Source organism: Prionailurus viverrinus, chromosome B4, assembly GCF_022837055.1.
Source record: "Prionailurus viverrinus isolate Anna chromosome B4, UM_Priviv_1.0, whole genome shotgun sequence".
Classification (NCBI taxonomy): Eukaryota; Metazoa; Chordata; class Mammalia; order Carnivora; family Felidae; genus Prionailurus; species Prionailurus viverrinus.
In genome coordinates this window covers 39588805-39614299 of record NC_062567.1, presented here as the reverse complement: position 1 = coordinate 39614299, position 25495 = coordinate 39588805, and the positions used below count along the sequence as shown (strand labels likewise).

Below are 25495 nucleotides of genomic sequence, written 5' to 3'. Positions count from 1 at the left end.
CAATTCCCCAGGAAACACCAAGCTCTCTTGCACCTTAGGGCTGTCTATATATGTTCCCTCTGCCAAGAATGCTTTTTTCTCCCATGGCTAGCATATTTTTTTTAGGTCCCAGCTTCCATGTCACTACTGAGAAAGGACTTCCCTACTCACTCTTCCTAAAGAAGACCCTTCTCTGTTAATTTGTTTTAAGTGCTTGTTGTTTCCTTCAATGCCCGGCTTGGTATCTGCCGTAGAGTAGGCTCTCAATAACTGCAGAAGGAATAAATAGCATAGGTATCAATAAAATACTATGTCCTTATTAAAAATAATAAAATATAAGTATATATATGGACTTGAAAACTTGTCTAGGTAGGGGCGCCTGGGTGGCTCAGTTGGTTAAGCATCCAGCTTCAGCCCAGGTCATGATCTAGCAGTTCATGAGTTCGAGCCCAGAGTGCAGCTCTGTGCTGACAGCTTGGAGCTGGGAACCTGCTTGGGATTCTGTGTCTCCCTCTCTCTCTGCCCCTCTCCTGCTTGCACTCTGTCTCTCTCTCTCTCTTGAAAATAAACATAAAAAAAAAATGGTTTTAAAAAAAGAAAAAAGGAAACATGTCTAGGTATATGCTTCTTCCCTGTATATATATATTTTAATGTTTTATTTATTTATTTATGTATGTATTTATTTATTTAAACAAAAAAATTTTTTTTAACATTTATTTATTTTTGAGACAGAGAGAGGCAGAGCATGAACAGGGGAGGGGCAGAGAGAGGGGGAGACACAGAACCCAAAGCAGGTTCCAGGCTCTGAGCCATCAGTTCAGAGCCCGATGCGGGGCTCGAACCTACAGACCGCGAGATCGTGACCTGAGTTGAAGTCGGACGCTTAACCAACTGAGCCACCCAGGCGCCCCTTTATTTATTTATTTTGAGAGAGAGCATGCACATACTCGTGCACCGGAGCACAAGTGGGGGAGGGGCAGAGAGACAGAATCCCAAGCAGGTTCCATGCTGTCAGCATAGAGCCCGTCGCAGGACTCCGACCTGCAAACCGTGAGACGGTCAGGTAAGCTGAAATCAAGAGTCGGATGCTTAACCAACTAAGCCACCCAGGCGCCTCTCTCTACTGTATATTTTACCTTTTTTTCTTTTTTTTCCAGGTAAGCTCTATGCCCAGCACAGGGCTCAAATTCACAGCTCTGAGATCAAGATCACATGCTCTACTGACTGAGCCAGCCAGGTGCCCTTCTTCACTGTGTATTTTTAAAATAACGTATGTTCATTTTTGTAAATGTATTTTTTTACTTAAAAATATGAAAAGTAGGGGCGCCTGGGTGGCGCAGTCGGTTAAGCGTCTGACTTCAGCCAGGTCACGATCTCGCGGTCCGCGAGTTCGAGCCCCGCGTCAGGCTCTGGGCTGATGGCTCAGAGCCTGGAGCCTGTTTCCGATTCTGTGTCTCCCTCTCTCTCGGCCCCTCCCCCATTCATGCTCTGTCTCTCTCTGTCCCAAAAATAAATAAACGTTGAAAAAAAAAAATTTTTTTTTTAAAAAAAATATGAAAAGTAAAAAGTGAAAGACACACTGCAGTCCTGTTCAATTTCAAGATTAACAAGGGTTAAACTTTGGGGGTGTAATACACAACACATATACATACAGATGTTATAGACATTAACAAGGGTTAAACTTTGGGGGTGTAATACACAACACATGAGCACACATATACATACACACGTTATAGACGAATGCATACCCATGCTTTCTGCTTGTCTAGATGTACGACTTTTTGAACAGTTTCTATAAATACATATACCATCTTACCACTCGGGTATTTTTTCTTTTAACAACATACCAAAAACATTCTTTTTGTATCAGTGCATTTCGATATGCTACACAGTAGCCCATAATATGGTAGGGGACACCACAATTTATCTTTCCTTTAGGATGCACTTCTATCGCAAATAAGTCTGCAATAAACGTCTTTGTGCATTTATACTATGAACGTCTCTCAGAGAATCTTATAGGAAAAGTTTATAGATACGACATTGTTATCTCAAAGGTAGATACAGATTTTTTAAAAAGTTTTGAAGTGTATTTATTTTGAGAGAGAGGTAGAGGACGCACATATGCTTGGGAGTGGGAGAGGAGTAGAGAGAAAGGGTGATAGAGAAGATGCCAAGCAGGGATCTTTGCTGTTAGCAGAGAGCCCGGTGGAGGGCTTGAGCCCACAAACCGCCAGATCATGACCTGAGCCGGAATCAAGAGTCGGATGCTTAACTGACTGAGCCACCCAGGTGTCCCTCAAAGGTAGATATACTTTAAATTCTGAATAGAATTGCTAGATTTCCCTTTCCTAAAGTCCTGATTCTTATTCCCACCACATCCATAAAGAGTGTCTTGTTATATCCCCGCCAAAACTAAATATTGATCATTCTTTTAAATTTGTCTTGTCTCATAGGTAAAAATAGGATATCATTTCTATGTTGAATATTATTAGTGAAGTAGGATATAGTTACATATGCTCACGTTTTTGTTGCAGTTGATCATGTTTGTGTGATCTGCCTCCTCATAGAAGATACTTATTACTTCCAAAAAGGCAGTGGCCAAAAGCATGGTTAGAATGATCTCCTTTCTGGGGTGCGTGAGCCAGTGGAGCATCGGGACTCTTGATCGTGGCTCAGATTATGGTCTCAAGGTTTGTGAGACTGAGCCCTGCGTCAACCTCTGCGTTGACAGTACAGAGCCTGCTTGGGATTCTCTCACTCCCTCTCTCTCAGCACACCCCCCCCCCCCACGCTCTCTCTCTAAAATAAAAAAAAAGAAGGGCGCCTGGGTGGCTCAGTCGGTTAGGCGGCCGACTTCGGCTCAGGTCACGATCTCGCGGTCCTGAGTTCAAGCCCCGCGTGGGGCTCCATGCTGACACCTCAGAGCCTGGAGCCTGTTTCCGATTCTGTGTCTCCCTCTCTCTGACCCTCCCCCGTTCATGCTCTGTCTCTTTCTGTCTCAAAAATAAATAAACATTAAAAAAAAAATTAAAAATAAATAAATAAATAAATAAACAAACATAAAAGACGGGAATGATCTCATTCTTAGGAATGAATGAGATATATAAACACATGCACATGTGCACAGGAAAAATATGGAGCATTATACGAAATGGTTAACTCTAGTGAGTGGGATTCTAGAGGCCGTTTGCTTTATCTGATGTATATTTTTGTGGAACAAGTGAAGAGAGAAAAAAAAAGAATAGGTGTGCTTTGTTTGGTAGTAAAAAATAATAGTGAAAAATATTTTTAAACAGAACTAATTATATCACTGGTTGTACTCAAACCTCTTCAATGACTGCTGCCTACAATATAAAATTCATATTGATTAATGAAGCACTCAAAACCCTCCACCACTGACTTTATTTCCAGCCTCCTCATTCACTCCTATCTAATCGGGTCACACAGACTACCTTTATGCTCTTTGTGTTATATTTTCTCTGTCTGGAACATGGTTATTTACCATATCCGCCAGTGGCCATCCCTTCAAGGCCCAGCTCAAATGTCCCTCCACTTGTGCTCTTTCCAATGCCCAGAAACAATAATCTCTCTGGAGTACATACACAGAATTTTTTTTTTTTTTGACAGTTACAGTTCCATTATGGGACTATCCACAACCTTGTTATGTTTTAAAATTGAATATACACATTAATTTCTTTAGTCTCCCTTCGTTTTCTCCCAGCACTCAGTACAGGGCCTAGAATTGTAAAGGAGCCCTCGTGTAGGGCAGAATGGCAATAGGCCGTGTCACTACTGAATTATCAGACTTATGAGAGATGGAAACACGGGAGACTTAAAAGACTCATCAACTCCCATGATGACACCACATGACTGTGCAGAACGTGTCTGCACACCCCATGTCACCATGCACAACAGAGTTATGTGAATAAACTCCCCCCACACCCTCAGCAGTGCATGACTTCCGGTCTTGCATGGGGGACTTGGGGAAGAGATACAAAGTTCAGGCAGAAGGAAGGGTGTGGTAGTGACCAGGAAGGTTTCCTCTTTGAGAAGATAAGTTGAGAAAGACCTGAAGGCCTGACAATTTAGGAGGGACAGAGATAGGAGAAAATAGTGTTCTAGGTTGAGGGTACCGTGTGAGAAAGAGCTCGAAGGATAGAGTATGGTATGTTTGTGAACCTGCCAAAATGTCTGCATGGTTGACTCATAGGTAAAAATAGGATATCATTTCTATGTTGAATATTATTAGTGAAGTAGGATATAGTTACATATGCTCACGTTTTTGTTGCAGTTGATCATGTTTGTGTGATCTGCCTCCTCATAGAAGATACTGTCTCAATACCTCAATACCTCAATACCTCAGATACCTCTACACCAGAGGGCCAAGGGATGAGAAGAGGCCGGGAAGTTAAGTAGGGATCATATCACAAAAGGCTTAATATGCTAAGTGAAGGAGTTTGGACTTTATTCTGAGTACCACAAAGACAGCTAGCAGGTTCAGCACTCTAATAACATGAGCACACATTTTAGAAAGATTACTAAGATTACTAAAACTTGTTAGGGGCTTTCATACTAACAGAGGGTGATGACTGGAAGGTGGGCTCAGAATATCAGGTAAAGATTGGGGGCCTGGCTGGCTCGGTCAAAGGAGCACGTGACTCTTGATCTCGGGGTTGTGGTTCAAGCCCCACACTGGATGTAGAGATTACTTAAATAAATCTTACATGGGCGCCTGGGTGGCTCAGTCAGTCAAGCGTCCGACTTCAGCTCAGGTCATGATCAGGTCAGTGAATTCAAGCCCTGAGTGGGGCTCTGTGCGGACAGCTCAGAGCCTGGAGCCTGCTTCGGATTCTGGGTCTCCCTCTCTCTCTGCTCCTCCCCCACCCATGCTCTCTCTCTCTCTCTCTCAAAAATGAATAAACATTAAAAAAAAATTTTTTTTAGGGGCGCCTGGGTGGCTCAGTCGGTTAATTATCCGACTTCGGCTCAGGTCATGATCTCACAGTTCGTGAGTTCGAGCCCCGCGTCGGGCTCTGTGCTGACAGCTCAGAGCCTGGAGCCTGCTTCACATTCTGTGTCTCCCTCTCTCTCTGCCCCTTCCCTGCTCATGCTGTGTCTCTCTCTGTCTCAAAAATAAACATTAAAAAAAAATTTTTTTTTAATTTGTTTTTAAATAAATGAAATCTAAAAAAAAAAGAATATCAGGCACGAAAGGACTTAATACGTACATCTGATGTAAACCTCTATTTTCAGGTAAATTTCCCTGAGAGGCAGATGGTATGATTAGTTGTTTTTGTTTTTCCTAAACTACAGACAACAAAAATAATCCATAGAAATAGTTGTGACAAAGCAGGAAAAATAATACAGAACCTGACCTGGGGGTGTTTATTCAATAAACATTACCGATCAACCATTATATATTGAGTCTTTGGCACTAATCTCTGTATACCCATAGAGATGTATTATGGATTAAAGCCACTGTCAGCTTCTAGACATGTCCTATCTGATCATGGAGAAAACCCTTTCTGAGAGCTGGTGACCCTCCTCGTAGAAGAAAGTCTTTTAGAAAATATTTCAGCTAATCTCAGTTTGTTTCTCCACAACAAAGGCAAGGTTACACATTCATTAGAGATCAGGTGCTGACTAACGTGACATTTACTGTCCTTTAGCATTCACGGCCTTGAACCCTATTGGTTTTGGAAGAATAACCTCACGTTTAGCCACTACATGGAGCCTGTGCAGACTGACCTTTCCCTGTCTCTCTCTCCCTCACTGGGAAGAACTATACTTCTTCAGGCCTGTCACAGTTTCACCAAGGGGATTATCTCATGTCTGGGGCATGTTTATTTTCATCTCTAATTGTTCCATATCACTTTCCTTCTCCTTTACCACTGCCACTTTGGAGCCATAGATAACATATTACAACCTAAGAACAGAAAACATTTGGAATGTTTGGTACTCAGACAGGGAGAGGTGTCTGGGAGGGAGCATAGGCAAGAAAAGGGGAAAGGTAAGGTGTGCTGAGACTCCCTGGCAGTAGGCATGGGGAACCCCACCTGCAAAGTCCTGAAGACAATGGCTCTTGCTTAAGAATCAGAGTCAGGGGGGGCGCCTGGGTGGCGCAGTCGGTTAAGCGTCCGACTTCAGCCAGGTCACGATCTCGCGGCCCGTGAGTTCGAGCCCCACGTCAAGCTCTGGGCTGATGGCTCAGAGCCTGGAGCCTGTTTCCGATTCTGTGTCTCCCTCTCTCTCTGCCCCTCCCCCGTTCATGCTCTGTCTCTCTCTGTCCCAAAAATAAATAAATGTTGAAAAAAAATTAAAAAAAAAAAAAAAAAAAAAAGAATCAGAGTCAGGGGCGCGTGGGTGGCTCAGCCGGTTAAATGTCCGACGCTTGATTTGGCTCGGGCCATGATCTCATGGTTGCTGAGTTTGAACCCCACGTCAGGCTCCGTACTGACAGCACTGGGCCTGCTTGGGATCCCCTCTCCCTCTCTCTCTGCCCCTCTGCCACTTGTGTTTGCTCTCACTCTCTCTCAAAATACATAAATAAACTTAACAAAATTAAAAAAATAAATAAATAAAGAGAGAGTCAGAGCCCGGTTCTGGAAACTGCAAAAATTACATAATCCGTAAGGTCTCTTCCAATTTAAAAAATTTACAATTCTCATTGTAAGACTTCACCAACATGTCTATTCGTCAGGTTGATCGGTAAAGAGAAATAAATCATTCTCCACTGAAGTTAGGACTGAGGACTCGAGCCTCAGAAAAATCTTGGAATAGTAGAAAGTAAATTTCTGGGATTTCCTACAGTTCCCGCAGTAGAGTCCTGTAAAAGTTATCTAAAGCATTAACAACCCTCCGCCTCTAACTTTTGGCTGCTCTGCCAATATAATCGTCAGTAGGACAAAATTACAGGCATACCTTTTTTTTTTTTTAATTGCATTTTGCTTTATTGTGCTTTGACAATATTGTGTTTTTTATAAACTGACGGTTTGTGGCAACAGTGCGTTGAACAAGTCTATTGGCACCATTTTTCTAACAGCATTTGCTCACTTTATATCTCTGTCACATTTGGTAATTCTCACAATATTTCAAAATTTGTCATTATTATCATACTTCTTTTGGTGACCTGTGATCGGTGATCTTTGATATTACTACTGTAATTGTTCTGTGGTGCCCCAAACCGTGCCGTATAAGATGGTGAACTTAATGGATAAATGTGTGCGTCCTGACTTGCTCCACCGACTGACCATTCCCCCAACTCTCTCCTTCTCCTTGGGCCTCCCTATTCCGCAAGACACAAATTCCCCAAGACACGACAATATTGAAATTAGGCCGCTTAATAACCCTACAATAGTCTCTAATCGTTCAAGTGAAAGGAAGAGATGCACATCTCTCACTTTAAATGAAAAGCTAGCAATGACGAAGCTTAGTGAGGAAGGCATGTTCAAAGTTCAGACAGGCTTCTTACATCAAAGGGTTATAAATGCAGAGGAAAAATTCTCGGAAATGAAAAGGAAATGAAAAGTGCTACTCCAGTGAACACAGAAATGATAAGGAAATGAAACAGCCTTATTGCTGATAATGGAAAAAGTTTTAGTGGCCTGGATAGAGGATCAAACCAGCCATCACATTTCCTTAAGCCAAAGCTTAATCCAGAGCAAGGCCCTAAGTCTCTTCAATCCGATGAAGGCTGAGAGAGACGAGGAAGCCGCAGAAGAAAAGTGTGAAGCCGGCAGAGGTTGGTTCAGGGGGTTTGAGGGAAGAAGTCATCTCTATAACATAAAAGTGCACGGTGAGGCAGCAAGTGCTAACGTAGAAGCTGCAGCAACTTGTCCAGAAGATCTAGCTCGGATAATTCACGAAGGCGGCCACGCTAAACAGCCAGCCGGTCTTCAGTGTAGATAGACGGCCTTCTACGGAGAGAAGATGCCACCTAGGACTTTCATAGCTACAGAGGAGAAGTCGGTGCCTGGCCTCGAAGTTTCAGAGGACAGGCTGACTCTCTTGCAAGGGGTAATGCGGCTGGTGACTAAGCTGAAGCCGGTGCTTGTGCACATTCTGGAAGTCCCAGGGCCTCAAGAATTCTGCTAACTCGACTCTGCCTGTGCTCTGTAACTGGAAGAGCAAAGCCTGGACGACAGCACATCTGTTTACGACAAGGTTTACTGAATATTTTACCCACCGCTGAGACCTACTGCTCAGAAGAAAAGTCTTTCCAAACACGACTGCTCATTGACAACGCACCTGGTCACCCAGGAGCTCCGATGGAGATGTCCGACGAGATTCCTGCTGTTTTCACGCCTGCTAGCACAACAGCCATTCTGCAGGGTGCGGATCGAAGAATAGGTCTACTTCAAGTCTTATTTAAGAAATACATTTTGGGGGCGCCTGGGTGGCTCAGTCAGTTGAGCGTCCGACTTCGGCTCAGGTCACGATCTCGCGGTCCATGAGTTCGGGCCCTGCGTCAGGATCTGTGCTGACAGCTCAGAGCCTGGAGCCTGCTTCTGATTCTGTGTCTGCCTCTCTCTCTGCCCCTCCCCTGTTCATGCTCTGTCTCTGTCTCAAAAACAAATAAAACATTTAAAAAAAGAAACACATTTTGTGGGGCACCTGGGTGGCTCAGTCGGTTAAGTGTCCGACTTCGGCTCAGGTCATGATCTCATGGTTTTTGGGTTCGAGCCCCACGTCAGGCTCTGTGCTGGCAGCTCAGAGCCTGGAGCCCGCTTCAGATTCTGTGTCCCCCTCTCTCTCTGCCCCACCCCTGCCTGTGCTCGGTCTCTCTCTGTCTTTCAAAAATGAAGAAACATTAAAAAAAGTAAAAGAAAAAAAGAAAAAAGAAATACATTTTGTGAGGCTTTAGCTAGCAGAGACAGTGATTCCTCTGATGGATCTTGGCAAAGTAAATTGAAAACCTTCTGGAAGGGATTTACCATTTTAGATGCCATTAAGAACATCTGTGATTCGTGGGAAAGGGTTGAAGTATCAACGTGAACAGGAGTTTGGAAGATGGTGATTCCAAATCTCTTTGATGACGTTGAGAAGTTCAAGCCCTCGGTGGAGAAGGACCTGCAGATGTGGTAGAAACAGCAAGAGAACTACAATCGGAAGTGGAGCCTGAAGCTGCGACTGAGTTGCTGGAATCTCAAGATAAACCTTGAACAGATGAGAAATCGCCTCTCGAGGATGAGCCAAGAAAGTGGTTTCTCGAGATGGCATCTACTCCTGTTGAAGACGCTGTGAAGCCTGTCGAAATGACCACAACCGATTTCGAACATTACATGTATCTTAGCTGATAGAGCAGCAGCAGGGTGTGAGAGGACTGCTTCCAATTTTGAAAGAAGTTGTACTGTGGGTGAAATGTTATCAAACGGGCATCGCATGCTACAGAGCAATCATTTGTGAAAGGAGTCAATCAATGGGGCCAACTTCACTGTTTTCTTATTTTAAGAAATTGCCACGGGTGCCCATCTGGCACAGTTGGTAGAGTATGCAACTCTTTTTTCCTCCCAAGTTTATTTATTTTGAGAGAGAGAGAGAGAGAGAGAGAGAGAGAGAGATCTAGAAGGGGAGGGGCAGAGAGAGTCGGAGAGAGCGAGAATCCCAAGCAGGCTCCATGCTGTCAGCACAGGGCTTGATGTGGGGCTTGATCTCACAAACACTGAGATATGAGCTAAGATGAAGTCAAGAGTCAGACGCTTAACCAACTGAGCCACCAGGCGCCCTGAGCATGTAACTCTTGATCTAGGATTCTTGAGTTCAAGCCCCACATTGGGCCTACAAGTTATTGAAAGAAAGAAAGAAAGAAAGAAAGAAAGAAAGAAAGAAAGAAAGAGAGAGAAAGAAAGAAAGAAAGAAAGAAAGAAAGAAAGAAAGAAAGAAAAAGAAAGAAAGAAACTGCCATAACCACCCCATTCTTTAGCAACCACCACCCTGATCAGTCATCAACATCAAGGCAACACCCTCCACCAGCAAAAAGCTCAGAGGATGGTTAGCATTTCTAAGCCATAAAGTACTTTTTTTCCTTTTTTTAATAATTTTTTTAAACGTTTATTCATTATTGAGAGATAGAGAGAGACAGAGCATGAGCAGGGGAGGGGCAGAGAGAGGGGGAGACACAGAATCCGAAGGAGACTCCAGGCTCCGAGCTGTCAGCACAGAGCTGGACGCGGGGCTTGAACTCACAAACTGTGAGATCATGACCTGAACCGAAGTCGGACACCCAACCGACTGAGCCACCCAGGCACCCCTAAAGAACGTTTTTTCTTAAAATATATTTTAGCAGGGTGGAGAGGAGCAGAAGGAAGAGAGAGAATCTCAAGCGGGCTCCACACTCAGTGAAGAGCCCAATGCAGGGCTCGATCCCATGACCCCGGGATCGTGACCTGAGCCAAAATCACAATTCGGACACTTAACCCACTGAGCCACCCAGGTGCCCTTACGGTATTAAAAAAAAAAAAAAAAAAAAAGTTTATTTATTTTCGAGAGAAAGAGCAAGCAAGCAAGAGTGCATGAGCCGGGGAGGGGCAGAGAAAGGGAGACAGAGAATCCCAAGCAGGCTCTGCCGGTCAGCCCCACGTGGGACTGGAACTCATGAACTGTGAGATCATGACCGGAACTGAAAGAGTTGGATGCTTGACAACTGAGCCACCCAGGAGCCCCCTGAAGTATTTTTTTAGTTAAGGAATGTACATTGTGTTTTTCAGCCATGAAGCTGGCGCACACTTAATAGACTATAGTATCGTGTGCGTATAACTTTTATATGCACCGGGAAACCATAAAATTCATCCGACTTAGAGGATTGTGATATACGCTTTACTGTGCTGGCTGGAACTGCACCTGCAGTATCTCGGAGATAGGCCTTTATTAGCTAGGCAATTCGTTGAAGGAGTGTAATGTGTTGCAATGTGTGCTTTTTTTGTTTGTTTGTTTTGCAATGTGTTTTTTGAAGAAAAGTAATTCATTCTAAGCATGAGGGATAACAGAAACAGGAAGAGTTGCCAGATTTAGCAAAAACCAAACAAACAGAATGCTGTTACGTCTGAATTTCAAATGAATAATGAATACTTTTTATAGTGTTAATATGCCCATGCAATGTTTGAGACATACCTACCCCGAAAAACTATTTCCTCTGGCAACAACCCTAACCAGGGAGCGGAAGTTCTGTTCCATCTCATACATTGTCAAGAGGATTAAATTGGAAAAAGTGGCAAAGTACCTAATGCAATTATCAGTAAATAAAAGCTCTCCGTGCCTTCTCCTTAGGCTGAGGAATATGATGCTATTAATTTTCAATTATCTGTGTCGATTACACGTGTACATTGTCCCAGTCACCCACCATACTTCTGGGTCATTCCCCGCCCCCGTCCATCTCTCTCAGCTACAGCAATGAAAAATAGGAAAAAATACTTGGTAGTGAATGAAACATAATTATAAAAGAAAATCTGCTAGTGGATATCGAAAAAGTCATAAATCGTTATGTTTTAAGCATACAATAGCTTCCATTATGACAAAGAATTCGTTTTATACTTTGCAGCTTCAGATGTTTGAAAGAATTTATTGTATAAAGTGAAAGGGCCTATTACAAACCTGTATACCTTGGCTGATTTGGGCTTTATGGATTAGTTCTGTAGCATCAGAGCTAGGCACTGAGTTATTGAGAGGATTAAATAACCTATATTAAAGTGCTTTGGAAATCGTAAAGTTCTGAGCTGGTGGTGCCGAGGGCCACAAAGCCCCGGAAGGGAAGGTTCCTTGCCAGAGGTCAGTAGACAGTTCATCCCACAGGTGGACTTTCCTCAGGGGCCTTTCTGTTTGTTTGTAGCGTTGGAAATCAAAGAGTGTCATTTGCTCAGTAAAATGACTTAATCACTTCCTTGGGTAACCCCTTAACTCCCACTCTGGACATTAGGCAACCCAACATGGGTTACACCCTTTTAAGATAGTTATGTCAATTGCAGTGCTTATTTATTTTCTGATGACAGGGCTTTTGGTTTGTTTTTTTTAATTTTCTTTTTTAATGTTTATTTTTGAGAGAGAGAGAGGCGGAGCGCGAGTGGGGGAGGGGCAGAGAGCGAAGGAGACACAGGATACGAAGCAGGTTTCAGGAAGCAGGTTTCAGTTGTTAGCACAGAGCCTGATGAGGGGCTGAATCCATGAAGCATGAGATCGTGACCTGAGCTGAAGTCCGACGCTTAACCGACTGAGCCACCCAGGCGCCCCTATTGTTTTTTGGTTTGTTTGTTTCAAGATCCATTACCAACCTCCCTCCCCAGAATGTTACGTTTGTTACAGTTGATGAACCTATAGTGGCACATCATTACAAGTCAACGTCCACAGTTTACATTAGGGTTTACTCTTGATGTTTGGACAAATGTATAATGACTTGTATCTCCCCTCTGTATCATACAGCATGGTTTCACTGCCTCAAAAATCCCCTACGCAGGACCTACTCACCCCTTCCTTCCCTTCCAACCCATTTTTTTCCCCAATATATGAAATTTATTGTCAAATTGGTTTCCATACAACACCCAGTGCTCATCCCAAAAGATGCCCTCTTCAATACCCAACACCCACCCTCCCCTCCCTCCCACCTCCCATCAACCCTCAGTTTGTTCTCAGTTTTTAAGAGTCTCTTATGCTTTGGCTCTCTCCCACTCTAACCTCTTTTTTCCCCTTCCCCTCCCCCATGGGTTTCTGTTAAGTTTCTCAGGATCCACATAAGAGTGAAAACATACGGTATCTGTCTTTCTCTGCATGGCTTATTTCACTTAGCCCTTCCAACCCATTTTTAATGAAATAATTTTCCTGATCTCCAACTTTCATGTGTTTTCTTTCATAAGACTGCTTTTCTTAAGAATGTGTGCCTAGTTTGGTGCACCTGGGTGGCTCAGCCTGTTAAGCATCTGACTTCGGCTCGGGTCATGAGCTCATGGTTCATGGGTTCGAGCCTCGAGTTGGGCTCTATGCTGACAGCATGGAGCCTGCTTTGTATTCTGTCTCTCCCTCTCTTTATGCCCCTCCCCTCCTCACACACAGGCTCTCTCTGTCTCTCTCTCTCAAAATAAATACATAAACTTAAAAAAAAAAAAGGTTTGCTCTTTTTTCTTTCCCACTTGTCACTACTTTCACCTACTCGGCAAGAGAAAAGCTAATCTCTAACCTATCTTAAATTTTTACAGTGGTGCAACAGGCAAAATCTGAGAGCACATCGCTCCTCAGGGACAGCACTCTGACAGTCATTATGGCATTGCCGGGAAATATTATAGCAGCCAATGCCTTATTTCATCCAGTGTTATTCAAAGTGTGATCATCCATGGAGGGACCACATGGGCATCTCCTGGGAGCTTGGTAGACAAGCAAATGTCCAGCTCCTCCCTAGACCTGCCGAGTCTCAGAATGCCAGTAGGGTGGGACCACGAAATTTGTATTAACAAGTGACTCTCCCAAGTGAGTCTTAAGTGTGCTAACGTTTTAAATTTTTTTTTTCAACATTTATTTATTTTTGGGACAGAGAGAGGCAGAGCATGAACGGGGGAGGGGCAGAGAGAGAGGGAGACACAGAATCAGAAACAGGCTCCAGGCTCTGAGCCATCAGCCCAGAGCCTGACGCGGGGCTCGAACTCCCGGACCGCGAGATCGTGATCTGGCTGAAGTCGGACGCTCAACCGACTGCGCCACCCAGGCGCCCCAAGTGTGCTAACGTTTTAGAAGCAGCAACTGGCAAAGAAACCCGAAGCAAAGTTCCACAGCATCTGTCTGTCTTAGAACTAAGTATGATGGTTGACACAGGGATATAAATTAGCATTTTTATTTGAAATGAAACAACTTAAGACTTTTTCTGACAGAACATAAGTGTGAGTGGGCTTCCTGGCTTTTCCATTTAGTCTGTATTTCTGCCAAGGTTTTTATACGCCAAAAAAATCTACAAGGCCGTGTGGATAGCTGTGTGGTTGAGCAGCAGGTGGAGGGTGAAACCTAGTTGTGCAGTTTCCTGGGGTAAGTAGAGGCTGAAATATAGTCTGCATCCCGCTGGCCAGGCCCTGCTCCTTGGCCAACAGGGGATGCGCCTTTTTTCTTTGCACAGGGCCTCTTCCCTAGAAAATCTGCCCATTCTTTTTTTTTTTTCCCCCAGGGAATTCGTTTCCAAATTTGCACAAAGGCACTGGAAAGTCCAGCATTGGCCCTGAAAGCACGTATTTCATATACTAAACAGCAGAAAAATTAATCCCCGGAAGCTATTTAAACATAGAAAAGTTTTCTTAGCTGTTAACTTAAAAATGTGTAAGAAGGGTATGTAGTTTTTCAAAACTGCTCCAAATTGTGAGTAAGTAAAAAAAAAAAAAAAAAAAAAATTAGGAGGAGGAGACCACTGCTTCTGTCTTTCAGTATTGCTCTGGTACCCACTTCCCGCCCTGTTACCACAGGTCCGCAAGTCTCTTCCCTTCTCTGTGCTTCCTTCTTTGGGACTTTACTTCTTTTCTTTTTTTTTTTTAAGTAGAGTTGACACACAGTGTTACATTAGTTTCAGGTATACAACAAAGTGATTCCACAAGTCTGAATGACAAGCTACATTCACCACAGGAAGTGAAGTTCATCTGTCACCATATGACACTGTTATCATACCGTTGACTCTATTCCCCAAGCTGTGCCTTTCATCCCCATGATGGATTCATTCCATCACTGGAAGCCTGTCCCTCCCACTCTCCGTCACCCGTTTTGCCCATCCTCGTGCTCTCCTCCCTTCTGGCAACCGGAAGTGTGTTCTCTGTCGCTGTGTGTCCACTTTCGCTTTGTTTGTGTGTTCATTTGTGTTTTAGGTTCCACATAGAAGTGAAATCACATGGTATTTGTTTGTCTCTGTCTGACTTATTTCACTTAGCATAATACCCACTAGGTCCATCCGTGTTTTCGCAAATGGCAAGATCTTTCTTTTCTTACGGCAGAGTACTATTTCATTGTATATAGACACCACATCTCCATTTGCAAACATGCTCTCCCAGTCAGTAGGTTGCCTTCTCGTTTTGTTGGTGATTTTCTTCTCTGTGAAAATCTTTTTGTTTTGGTGTAGTCCCGAGAGTTTATTTTTGCTTTGGTTCCCCTTGCCGGAGGAGACGGATCTAGGAAAATGTTGCTAAGGCTGACTGATGTCAAAGACATGACTGCTTATGCTCTCCTCTAGAAGTTTTTATGGCTTCAGTTTCCACATTCAGGTCTTTCATTCACTGAGTTTATTTTTGTGTATATGGTATAAGAAAGTGCGGCCTTTACTTCTGACACATCATACCTTTGTCTGGAGACAGCTTCCTTTCATCTTCTTCCTGATCTTTTGCCTAAATGTTCTCAAGTTTATTCTCTTGACGGCTTTGCCCCTTTAATGCTAAGACTGTGACAACACTTTGAAGCCTTACTAAATACACCAATCCACACATCACTTGCCTCCCCTCGGCAGTGCTGGGGCTAGATTTTCATTTCCAGCCTTCACAAAAACCCACAGTCCCAAGGAGGACTGTACATCCTCAAGGATATGCACTGCCACCTAGTGGCCTATTGACACCCTACCGCAGTTAACAACACGGCAACAGGCCCGAAGGCAGAAACACCAGTCATGGGCGGAACAGTCGGTGTTCACTCCCTCTTCTTTCGTAATAATATTTTCTCTGGCTGGCGATATCTTTCCAAAACGATTTCTCTCAAAATTCATTTCACCTTTCAAAGTCCCCCGTAAATGCCATTTTTTCCATGAGCCCCTTTCTGAACTTTCGTGTCAGAGTTTCTCACTCCCGTCAAAGTACTACGGCCCGGGTTAGCATTTCATTTGTAATTCTTAACGAAGCTCCACAGTGTCGCTTCCAAACTACTTCTCATCGTCTAGTTTCTCAAGACTCGGATCCTTTGAGGTACATGCCATCAGGATACTGTAATCATCTGCTGATCTCCTGGCTTACTTCCCCTCATTCCCTGGACATTTTAAAACCTGATTCACTCTCTTGGTTACACCCCTCCTACCATCATCATTCCTAGGCACTCTGTCATCCCTGGAAACAATGTGCTGGGCTCTCAGTTCCTTGTCTACTCATTTCCAGTCATTTTATTTTCCAACCCACCTCAGTCACTTAATCCCATGGTGACACCCCAGGCCTGGCCATTAATGATAGACATATTCCTTCCAAAACCTCTTTCTTGCATCTCACACTGTCCATCACCTCCTCTGCATTCTTTTTTTTTTTTAAATTTTATTTATTTTTGAGACAGAGAGAGACAGTGAGAGCAGGGGAGGAACAGAGAGAGAGAGAGAGAGACAGAATCCAAAACAGGCTCCAGGCTCCACGCTGTCTGCACAGAGCCCGACGCGGGGCTCGAACCCACAAACCGTGAGATCATGACCTGAGCTGCAGTCGGATGCTCAACCGACTGAGCCATCCAGGCGCCCCATAAATTTTTTAATGTTTTTTTTTTTTTAAATTTATTTTTGAGACAGAGAGAGACAGAGCATGAGCAGGGGAGGGGCAGAGAGAGAGGGAGACACAGAATCTGAAGATGGTTCCAGGGTCTGAGCTGTCAGCAAAGAGCCTGACGCAGGGCTCGAACTCACGGAGTGTGAGATCATGACCTGAGCTGAAGTTGGATGCTTAACCGACTGAGCCACCCAGGCGCCCCTAACAATTCGTAATACAAGTAGGATCTCTAAGCCATCGACCCCATCAACTTTTCACGGATGAGCACTTTTCTGTTTTTATTTCCGACATCACCCAGCTTGAATCATTTCATTCGTCCCTCAACAGGCTCCTTTGCACAACCTGCGACTCTGGCACTCCTTCCCCTCCCGTCGTATTCCTTGGTAAGATCCCAGCCCTTGGTGAATTCCAACTCTACTTACTCTGCTTGCTTGCACTCACTAACTAAACAAATGGCTGGGGAAAAATCCACAACCCTGCTTAAGGGATTAATTTAGATTAGGTGATGATCTTAAGTGGGCTCTCAGCACTGCTCTGCAAAGCTTTCTTTTTTTAAGCTTATTTATTTTGAGAGACAGAGAGCGAGAACACGAGCAGGGGAGGGGCAGAGAGACAGAGAGAATCCCCAGCAGGCTCCGTGCTGCCAGAGCAGAGCCAGACTCCGGCCTGAAACTCACAGACCATGAGATCATGACCTGAGCCAAAATCCAGTCCGGACACTTATCAAACTGAGCCACCCAGGCGCCCCACAAAGCTTTCTTGTCTGAAATCAGTTCACTCCCTACTCTGTAAGAAAACAAGTTCACACCTTTTCCTCACTCTTCAAATGATAATCTCCTTTCTAATTTCACTGAAAACCGGAGACGAGAAATTCCTCATCTTCCTACTTCACTACGAAGTCTACTAACTGGACCGTGTCTGAATCCAAACACTCAGCACCGCCCCCACCCCCCCCCCCCCACCCCCTGTTGAAATGCTTGTGTCTCCTGCTCCCATCTGGTGAGGCCGGCCTGTCGGCTAGAGACCTGGATCCCTTTCCCTCTTACCTTACTCAAGAATTCTGACCTGAAAGTATTTCCCTTATATCATCAAATTTTCCCTTTCTACTATATCCATACCATCATATCTCTTAATAAGACTTTCACTTAGACAAAAATTCAGAAACATGGAGACGTCTAGCATGTCTAAGAAGCTAGAGGAGACTCTTACATTACCTGTAAGATTCTATTTCGCAAGCAGGGAGATGGTTCTCAAGATGTTCATTTTAAAAAATTCTTGCCTTTTGGGGGCACCTGGGTGGCTCAGTCAGTTAAGCATCCAGCTCTTGATTTCAGCTCGGGTCATGATCTCAAGGTTGTGAGACTGACCCATGATTGGGCTCCACGCTCAGCCCGGAGCCTGCTTGGGATTTTCTCTCTCTGCCCCTTCTCTGCTCGTGCTGTCTCTCTCCAAATAAATAAATAAACATTGAAAAAAAAAAATTCTTGCTGGGGCACCTGGGTGGCTCAGTTAGCTAAGTGTCCAACTTTGGCTCAGGTCATGATTTCACTGTTCGTAAGTTCGAGCCCCACCTCGGGCTCTGTGCTGACAGCTCAGAGCCTGGAGCCCGCTTCGGATTCTGCGTCCTCCCCGCCCCCCCCGCCCCTCCCCCACTCACGCTCAGTCTCTCTCTCAAAAATATATAAACATGAAAAAAATTTAAAAAAAAAGATTTATAAGGACAAAGTTTCTTTTTAAATTTTTTTTTTCAACGTTTATTTATTTTTGGGACAGAGAGAGACAGAGCATGAACAGGCGAGGGGCAGAGAGAGAGGGAGACACAGAATCAGAAACAGGCTCCAGGCTCTGAGCCATCAGCCCAGAGCCCGACGCGGGGCTCGAACTCACGGACCGCGAGATCGTCACCTGGCTGAAGTCGGACGCTCAACCGACTGCACCACCCAGGCGCCCCATAAGGACAAAGTTTCATTACAACCCAATCTTGCCGTGTTTGCTTATATAATGTCTCTGGCTGCTTTAACATATGACAGCAGAGTTGAATAGTTGTAAGAGACAAAGGGCCTACGAAGCCTAAAATATTTGCTATCTGGCTCTTTACAAAAACTTTATGGACCCCCTGCTCTAATCTGCTAAGCCTTTTTACTCCAGGACCTTTACATCTAGTCTTCCCTCTATCTGAAACGCTTTCTTCAGATCTTCTCAGGGTTCGCTCCTTATTGTCCTTCTGGTTTCTGCTCGAATTCATGCTGGACAGCCCTTCCCTGACCACAGTATTTAGAATATGCAACCCTGCCCTCCTATTCCAACATCTATGTCTTTACCTTGCTTTCTTTTAATTTGTTTTAAAATTCTGAATGTGTATTTATTTTTGAGAGAGAGAGAGAGAGAGAGAGAGAGAGAGAGAGCATGAGCAGGGGAGGGGCAGAGAGAGTGGGAGACACAGAATCAGAAGCAGGCTCCAGGCTCTGAGCTGTCAGCACAGAGCCCCACTTGGGGCTCGAACTCACGAACCGCTGAGCTCAAGTCCAACACGTAACTGACTGAGCCATCCAGGTGCCCTTGCTCATTTTCCCTCACAGAATGTATCACTTCCCGGGTGCCTGGGTGGCTCAGTCGGTTAAGTGTCTGACGATTGAGCCTGCATCGGGTTCTGTGCTGACAGTGTGGAGCCTGCCTTGGATTCTCCCTCTCCCTCTCTCTCTGCCCCTCCCCTGCTTGCATTCTCTCTCTTGTAAAATAAACAAATAAACATGAAAAAAAAAAAGAACTATATATCTGATTCCCATCATAGTTTGTATAAGTGATGTTTATGTACCTCCATACCTCCATGGTATTTCCTAACATAACAAGCTGAAGAGTTACATAGGGCTAGAGGGCAAAGATGTTTGACAGTCTTTAGATTTAGGGTTTTTTTTTTTTTTAAGTGTATTTATTTATTTCGGAGAGAGAGAGCGCGAGCGAGCACAAGCGGGGGAGGAACAGAGAGAAAGGGACCCAGAGAGAATCCCAAGCAGGCTCCTCGCTGTCAGCGTGGAGCCCCACGCGGGGCTCGAACTCACAAACCCATGAGATCATGACCTGAGCTGAAATCAGGAGTCGGTTACTCAACCGCCTGAGCCACCCAGGAGGCCCTAGGTTTAGTTTTCTAACTCCCTATTCCTTCTCGATCTCCTCTCGAGCCTAAACTAAAACCCAGTGGGTGAATAATAATGTAGGTTATCTTTTTAACACTGTGATTGGTTTCTCCTAATTGCTTTTGAATTCTGAACCTCTTGATCTGTTTACTAGAACAATGTAAAACAAAAGGAAAGAAAGTTATGGTATAAAGACACCGATCATAGGCCAGCTGTAGCATGCTCTAGTTGTCTAGTTGTGTGACCTAGAAAACTTATCTCTAGATAATAACATCTGCCCCACAAATCAATGTATTTAAATAACGGCAAGTTCCCAATTATTTAATATTTCCTATATGCCCAGTTCCTGGCACAGAGTTCCTAAAACCTTTGTGATTTCCCAGGTGATAAGAACATTGCGAGCATCTATTGTTCTAATATTTGTCTTTGACCCTGTCCCTGACACGGAGATCTTAAAACCCTTATAAATTCCTAAGTGATGAGAGCACTCGGAACATCCTTTGTTCTAAAGAGGTGACTCTTCAGGTTAATGAGTGGATTCCGGATGGGGGCTGGTCACCAGAAAGACCAAGCCATGGTTAAAAGCTTGGAATTTTCAGCCCTATCCCCTCACCCTCCAGAGCAGGGAGAGGGGCTAGAAATGGAGTTAATAATTGATCACACCTACGTGAGGAAGCTCCACACAATCCCCATAGTAGGGGGTTCAGAGAGCTTTCGGGCTGGTGAATACATGTCCACTGGGAGGGTGACTCACCCCAATTCCAGGGGGATAGAAACTCCTACGCTCAGGAACCCCCCAGACCTGCCCTATGCATCTTTTCATCTGACTGTTCATCTGTATCCTTTATCATATTCTTTAATAAACTGGTAAACACAAGTGTTTCCCTGACTTCTGTGAGCTGCTCCAGAAAATTAGTCAAACCCAAAGAGGGGCACATTGGAATTCTGATCTACAGTCAACTGGCCAGAAGTACAGGTATAGGGGCGCCTGGGTGGCTCAGCTGGTTGAGTCGGACTTCAGCTCAGGTCATGATCTCATGGTTCGTGAGTTCGAGTGCCTGGTCGGGCTCTGTGCTGACAGCCCAGAGCCTGGAGCCTGCTTTGGATTCTGTGTCTCCCTCTCTCTCTGCTCCTCCCCTGCTCGCACTCTTGTCTCTCTCTCTCTCTCTCTCTCAAAAATAAATAAACATTAAAAAAAAAAAAAGTACAAGTATAACCAGGGCTTGCAACTGGTTTCTAAAGTAAGTGTGTGTGTGTGTGTGTGTGTGTGTGTGTGTGTGTGTGTGATGGGGAGGTCTAATGGGACTGAGTCCCTAACCTGTAGAATCTGACACTATCTCCAGGTAGATAGTGTCCGCATTGAATTAAACTGTAGGACAACCAAGTGGCGTCACAGAAAATTGCTTGGTGTGAGGAAAAACCTCTACACATGTGACCAGAACTGAAGTGTTTTATGTGAGTAGTAATGAGACCCACAGGAGACAATCATAGTAGGGAAGAACTGGATGTTTCCCTCCATAGCCCAATGCCTTGCCGAGAGCTTAGAACATATGATCTAATTTAAGTGTCACAATAATTGGCAAAGAGAGATGTCATGCAAAGAGCTAACTGTAGTGTAGCTAATAGATATGAAATAGGACAAACTTTCAGAGTCATTTATATCTGGCTATGTCAAAATGACCATGTCAAAAGAAAAGTCACTGTTTTTAATGCCAGTAACAACACAAACAACAATCTAAACCTTTACTTCTCCTTATTTACCACCAAAATTTAAGAGACTTTGTCCTTTGATTTCCGTATTGTTGCAAGGTTTTGTGGGCATGTACTTCTTTTAAATTAAAACAACAACCATGATATATGGTATCTTTTAAAATTTTTTTTTAACGTTTATTTATTATTGAGAGACAGAGCACGAGCGGGCGAGGGGCAGTGAGAGGGGGAGACACAGAATCGGAAGCAGGCTCCAGGCTCTGAACTGTCAGCACAGAGCCCGACACGGGGCTTGAGCCCATGAACCGTGAGATCAGGACCTGAGCCAAAGTCGGACGCTTAACCAACTGAGCCACCCAGGCGTCCCCATGATATATGGTATGTTAATAATGACAAGGTCAGCATAAGTAGAAGCCCATAATTAACAGAGGTAGACAGTCCTGTGATTTTTGAAATCGAAAACAAAGTAAGGAGTCAAATCTAATTACTAAATTAAATAAATACGTGGCAGGGGGAGCTGGGTAGGGGTCTGGGATGGCAGGGGCACACTGGCTTTGTTCTTGATAGGTATAGAGGTTTTTAAAAATAATTTAAAAAAAATAATCACTCTAATTTCTGTGTTTCATACCTTGCTCTTACAGAGCCTCCTCTAATGTTTTTCTAAAATAGTCCTAACAGGGACCTCTGGGTGGCTCAGTCGGTTAAGGGTCCAGCTCGACTTTGGCCCAGGTCATGATCTCTCAGTTCGTGGGTTCAAGCCCCCCACTGGGCTCTGTGCTGGTAGCACAGAGCCTGTTTGGGATTCTGTCTCCCTCTCTCTCTGCCCCTCTCCCACTTGCTCTCTCTCTCTCAAAATAAATAAAAATAAACTTAAAAAGATAGTCTTAATAATTGTCATATAAATGCATCATCTTTTAAAATGGGTTGACTGGGGTGCCTGGGTGGCTTAGTCGGTTGAGCGTCCGACTTCGGCTCAGGTCATGATCTCGCGGTCTGTGGGTTTGAGCCCCATGTCGGGCTCTGTGCTGACAGCTCAGAGCCTGGAGCCTGCTTTGGATTCTGTGTCTCCCTCTCTCTCTGCTCCTCCTCCACTCATGCTCTGTCTCTCTCTCTCTCTGTCAAAAATAAATCAACATTAAAAAATAAAATAAAAAAAAATAAAATGGGTTGACTTTAAAAATTTTCCAAAATATTCATCTTTTGTAAAGTATGCTAAGGAAGAGCAATTGCTTCCCCAGGTTTTCTTCCCTTAGCGAGACTATTAAAAAGTTCAGGAGAAAATCTGGCAGGTTGAAATGCCAGCCATGCAAGGTACCAAAGAATTCCCAGAAGCGACCTTATTTAAAGTCTTTATAGACGTGATCACACACGGTAAACCACTCACTTCAGGCAGTATGTAATTTTAGCCACCAAATGATGTCTACCCTACCCCCATCTCATTCCAAAGGGTCAAACGTGACTTAGTACCTTTTTGGGTATTTTTACCGCGATGCTTTGTAACTGACAGGCTTCAGTTACACTCTAGAGCCTGCTCTATACGAAGAGTTCTTATTATTGTACGTTCATATATCGTATCAGTCTTCACATCTACACAGCCACAGCTCTTTGCAAGGACATTCCTCTAAGACCGCTTGGGTATAATTTTACCAAGGCCTATTTGCCATTACAATGCTGAAACGGATATTTTGTCCTTCTAATTGTTCTCAGTGGCATCAAAGCACAAAACACCCCAAGTGGCAAATGCTCATTGATTGTGAGTAGAGAGGATGTGGGAACGGACCAAGTCTATGGGCTGCAATCGTCTCTCCCACCACCACTCGGGTATGTCATACATGATCAAGACAACAAAAGTTTAGGGAGATGATCGGTATTAACATAACCACGACAAAACAGTTGGACACCAATCTGAAATACATTCTCAATACTCACATCCTGTTTGCTGCTCTCCATCTCTCTGCTACACTAAGAATTGACTCTCCCTCCACTTCCTCTTCAAGGTACTGCTTCCTGTAAATTGCAATTGGCTAGTTATTTATTCGCTCTATCGACTTAAAACTCCTTGAGAGCTAAAAGTATGACTTAGCCCGCTGGCCGTCGGGCATACCAATAAATAGTTGTGGAAGAAAGTGAAACCTCATGTGATTCTAACGATGTGTTAGATGAACTCCACTCTGGGGTCTTCAAACAAAGCTCTTTCGCTCGTTCGGCAGCCAGTGGGAAGAATTTTATCAAGTTAAGGGTTCCAGGGGAGAGAAAAGGGACAGAGGTGGATGTGGTAAAAATGGAACCTCTACATTTTGAGTCATTGCTCTGTCACCAACCAGCAGTTTCTCCATCAGCAAAATAAGCGGGGGTTAGGTAATCTGGCTGTTACAAAATTCCTTGATTTAACGTGGCTTATTTTTCCATTTAATGTAAAATATTTGAAATGAGCCACCTTTGGCCTAAACTGCTCTAGTGAGCTGCGGTTGACTCATGTCTGAGTCTGTTCCCTCCTCTCCTGTGTATAGTTGTGGGGATTGGCTGGGATGTTGGAGCACCAGCATTTCCTGAGCTTAGGAAGAATTAGGACAGATCATTCCCTTGACTCTCCCACAGCCTTCTTGTGACTTCTCCTTTCCATTTTGCTCTTCAGACTTCTTACCCCAGCCTCTTCTCTCTCCCTTCCCTTTGCTACTTATCTCTTTTGGGGAATGGGGCGCAGGGGAGGAAGTGGGAACAAAACCAGAAACAGAGGAACACAAACAAAATTCATTCAGGTGATCTCTTCCGGAAAACAAATGGAAGTTCTAAATTTAGTCTATGCATTCCACTGGAACAAAATTATTAACAGTGTATTGCCAAGGGCACCAGGCCTTACTCTCTTTCTCTCACACTTAAGGAATAAAGCACTAAATGAATGGATGACCCATAATTTTCTAAGAAAATTCCAGATTTCACCTACAAAGCTAATCTCATCTGCGTAGCAATTAAACTCCTGGTAGACACCGTTCAAGGTCAACACAGTCCCCTCGGCCTGAATCATTCTTGGAGGCTTCCTCACTTCTTTCTGGTCTCTGGTCAAAAGACACTTCCTTGGAAAAGACTTCCCAGACCCACCTCATCACCTTCCTCTGACTTGACATGCGACCCCTTCTCCCTCGCCCAGGTTAATACACCAGTCCCCTCCCCATTCCTCACTGTGCATTTTCTTCATAAGATTTATCATCGTCTCTCTGTGTTTTCGTGTCTGTCCCTTCATTAGAATATAAGCTCCAGGAGGCCAGGCCATTGTTCCTACCTGGTTCCCGGTAGGCTTCCTAGCACTTAGAGCAGGGACTGGGACATAATAGGCGCTCAGGAAATAATCAGTATTCTTTCCAATGCTCTGAGACGACTTGTCAGTTTCTGCAGAGCCGCAGGACCCCTTCTCCCTCAGCCCACCCCACTCTGGGTCACCACCCACCTTCACCTGGTCCCAGCTCGCGGGCCGGTCCTCCCACCTGCCGGCCCCGGGGGCAGGGCCACTGGGACAGCGCAGCGCGCCCACCACCCGGACCCGGCAACTGCAGTTGGGCCCTGCGGCTCGGCTCAACCGCCCATCTTCAGGGCCCGCCACGCTTTCCCGCTGGTCCCAGGCCGCCGCGCCCGGGAGTGGCAGCGACGGCGACGGCGCCACCGCGCTTCCGCCGCGCTCGCTGAGCGGCCGTTAGGACGCCCGCGCTGCTACCAAATGCTAAGGATTCTTTTTGGACGGATCCGTTGATGTGGTAGTAAAACGTGACTCGTTTATCCGGCTCCCTCCGGAAGGAAGACGCATGCTTCCCCCCGCGGGCGGCGCAGGGGCCCCGCTCCCGAGCCCCAACCTGGCCGGCCCCAGCCCTGCTTCTCACCTCCGCATCAAACTGACCAGCCCGGGCCTCCGCCGCAAGCCCCATCCCGCGTCTTCGGACGGAGGCAGCAGGGGCGACCCTTTACGGGGAAACGGCGCTGGGCCCCGCCATCCTCAATGTCGCCGTTAACAGGGTGTTAACATTTCTGCTTTAAGAGATACCCGTTCCCCCTCACCGCCCCCTCGCCCCGGAGATGATGCCCCCAGATATCCCTGCGGGGCGGGCCTGAGTGCTTGCCGAGAAGGCGGGGTTGGGGGGGGGGGGCGGCAATTCCTGGTAGTTCTTTTGGCCCCATTAGCTGTCTTCTGATGGGAAGTCCAACTGTCTACCTTGCCGCCTCCCA

General features: G+C 44.9%; 1 protein-coding gene across 6 annotated transcripts in view; it reads right to left on the bottom strand.

The window, feature by feature from the left end:
- SLC2A3 (solute carrier family 2 member 3) overlaps positions 1-25289 on the bottom strand; it is a 90329-nt gene extending 65040 nt beyond the window's left edge. The window contains exons 1-2 of one of the 6 annotated variants that reach the window (XM_047865517.1): positions 25153-25289; positions 23210-23287 (exon numbers count right to left, since the gene is read on the bottom strand). In XM_047865517.1, the coding sequence (XP_047721473.1) occupies positions 23210-23230 (21 nt within the window). In that variant the 5' untranslated portion in view covers positions 23231-23287; positions 25153-25289. Of the gene's footprint in view, positions 1-23209; positions 23288-24560; positions 24633-24725; positions 25105-25152 lie in introns of those variants that run through there. The other 5 variants (XM_047865515.1, XM_047865518.1, XM_047865519.1 and 2 more) reach the window with 5 other exon arrangements.
- Between the last annotated feature and the right edge of the window lie 206 nt (positions 25290-25495).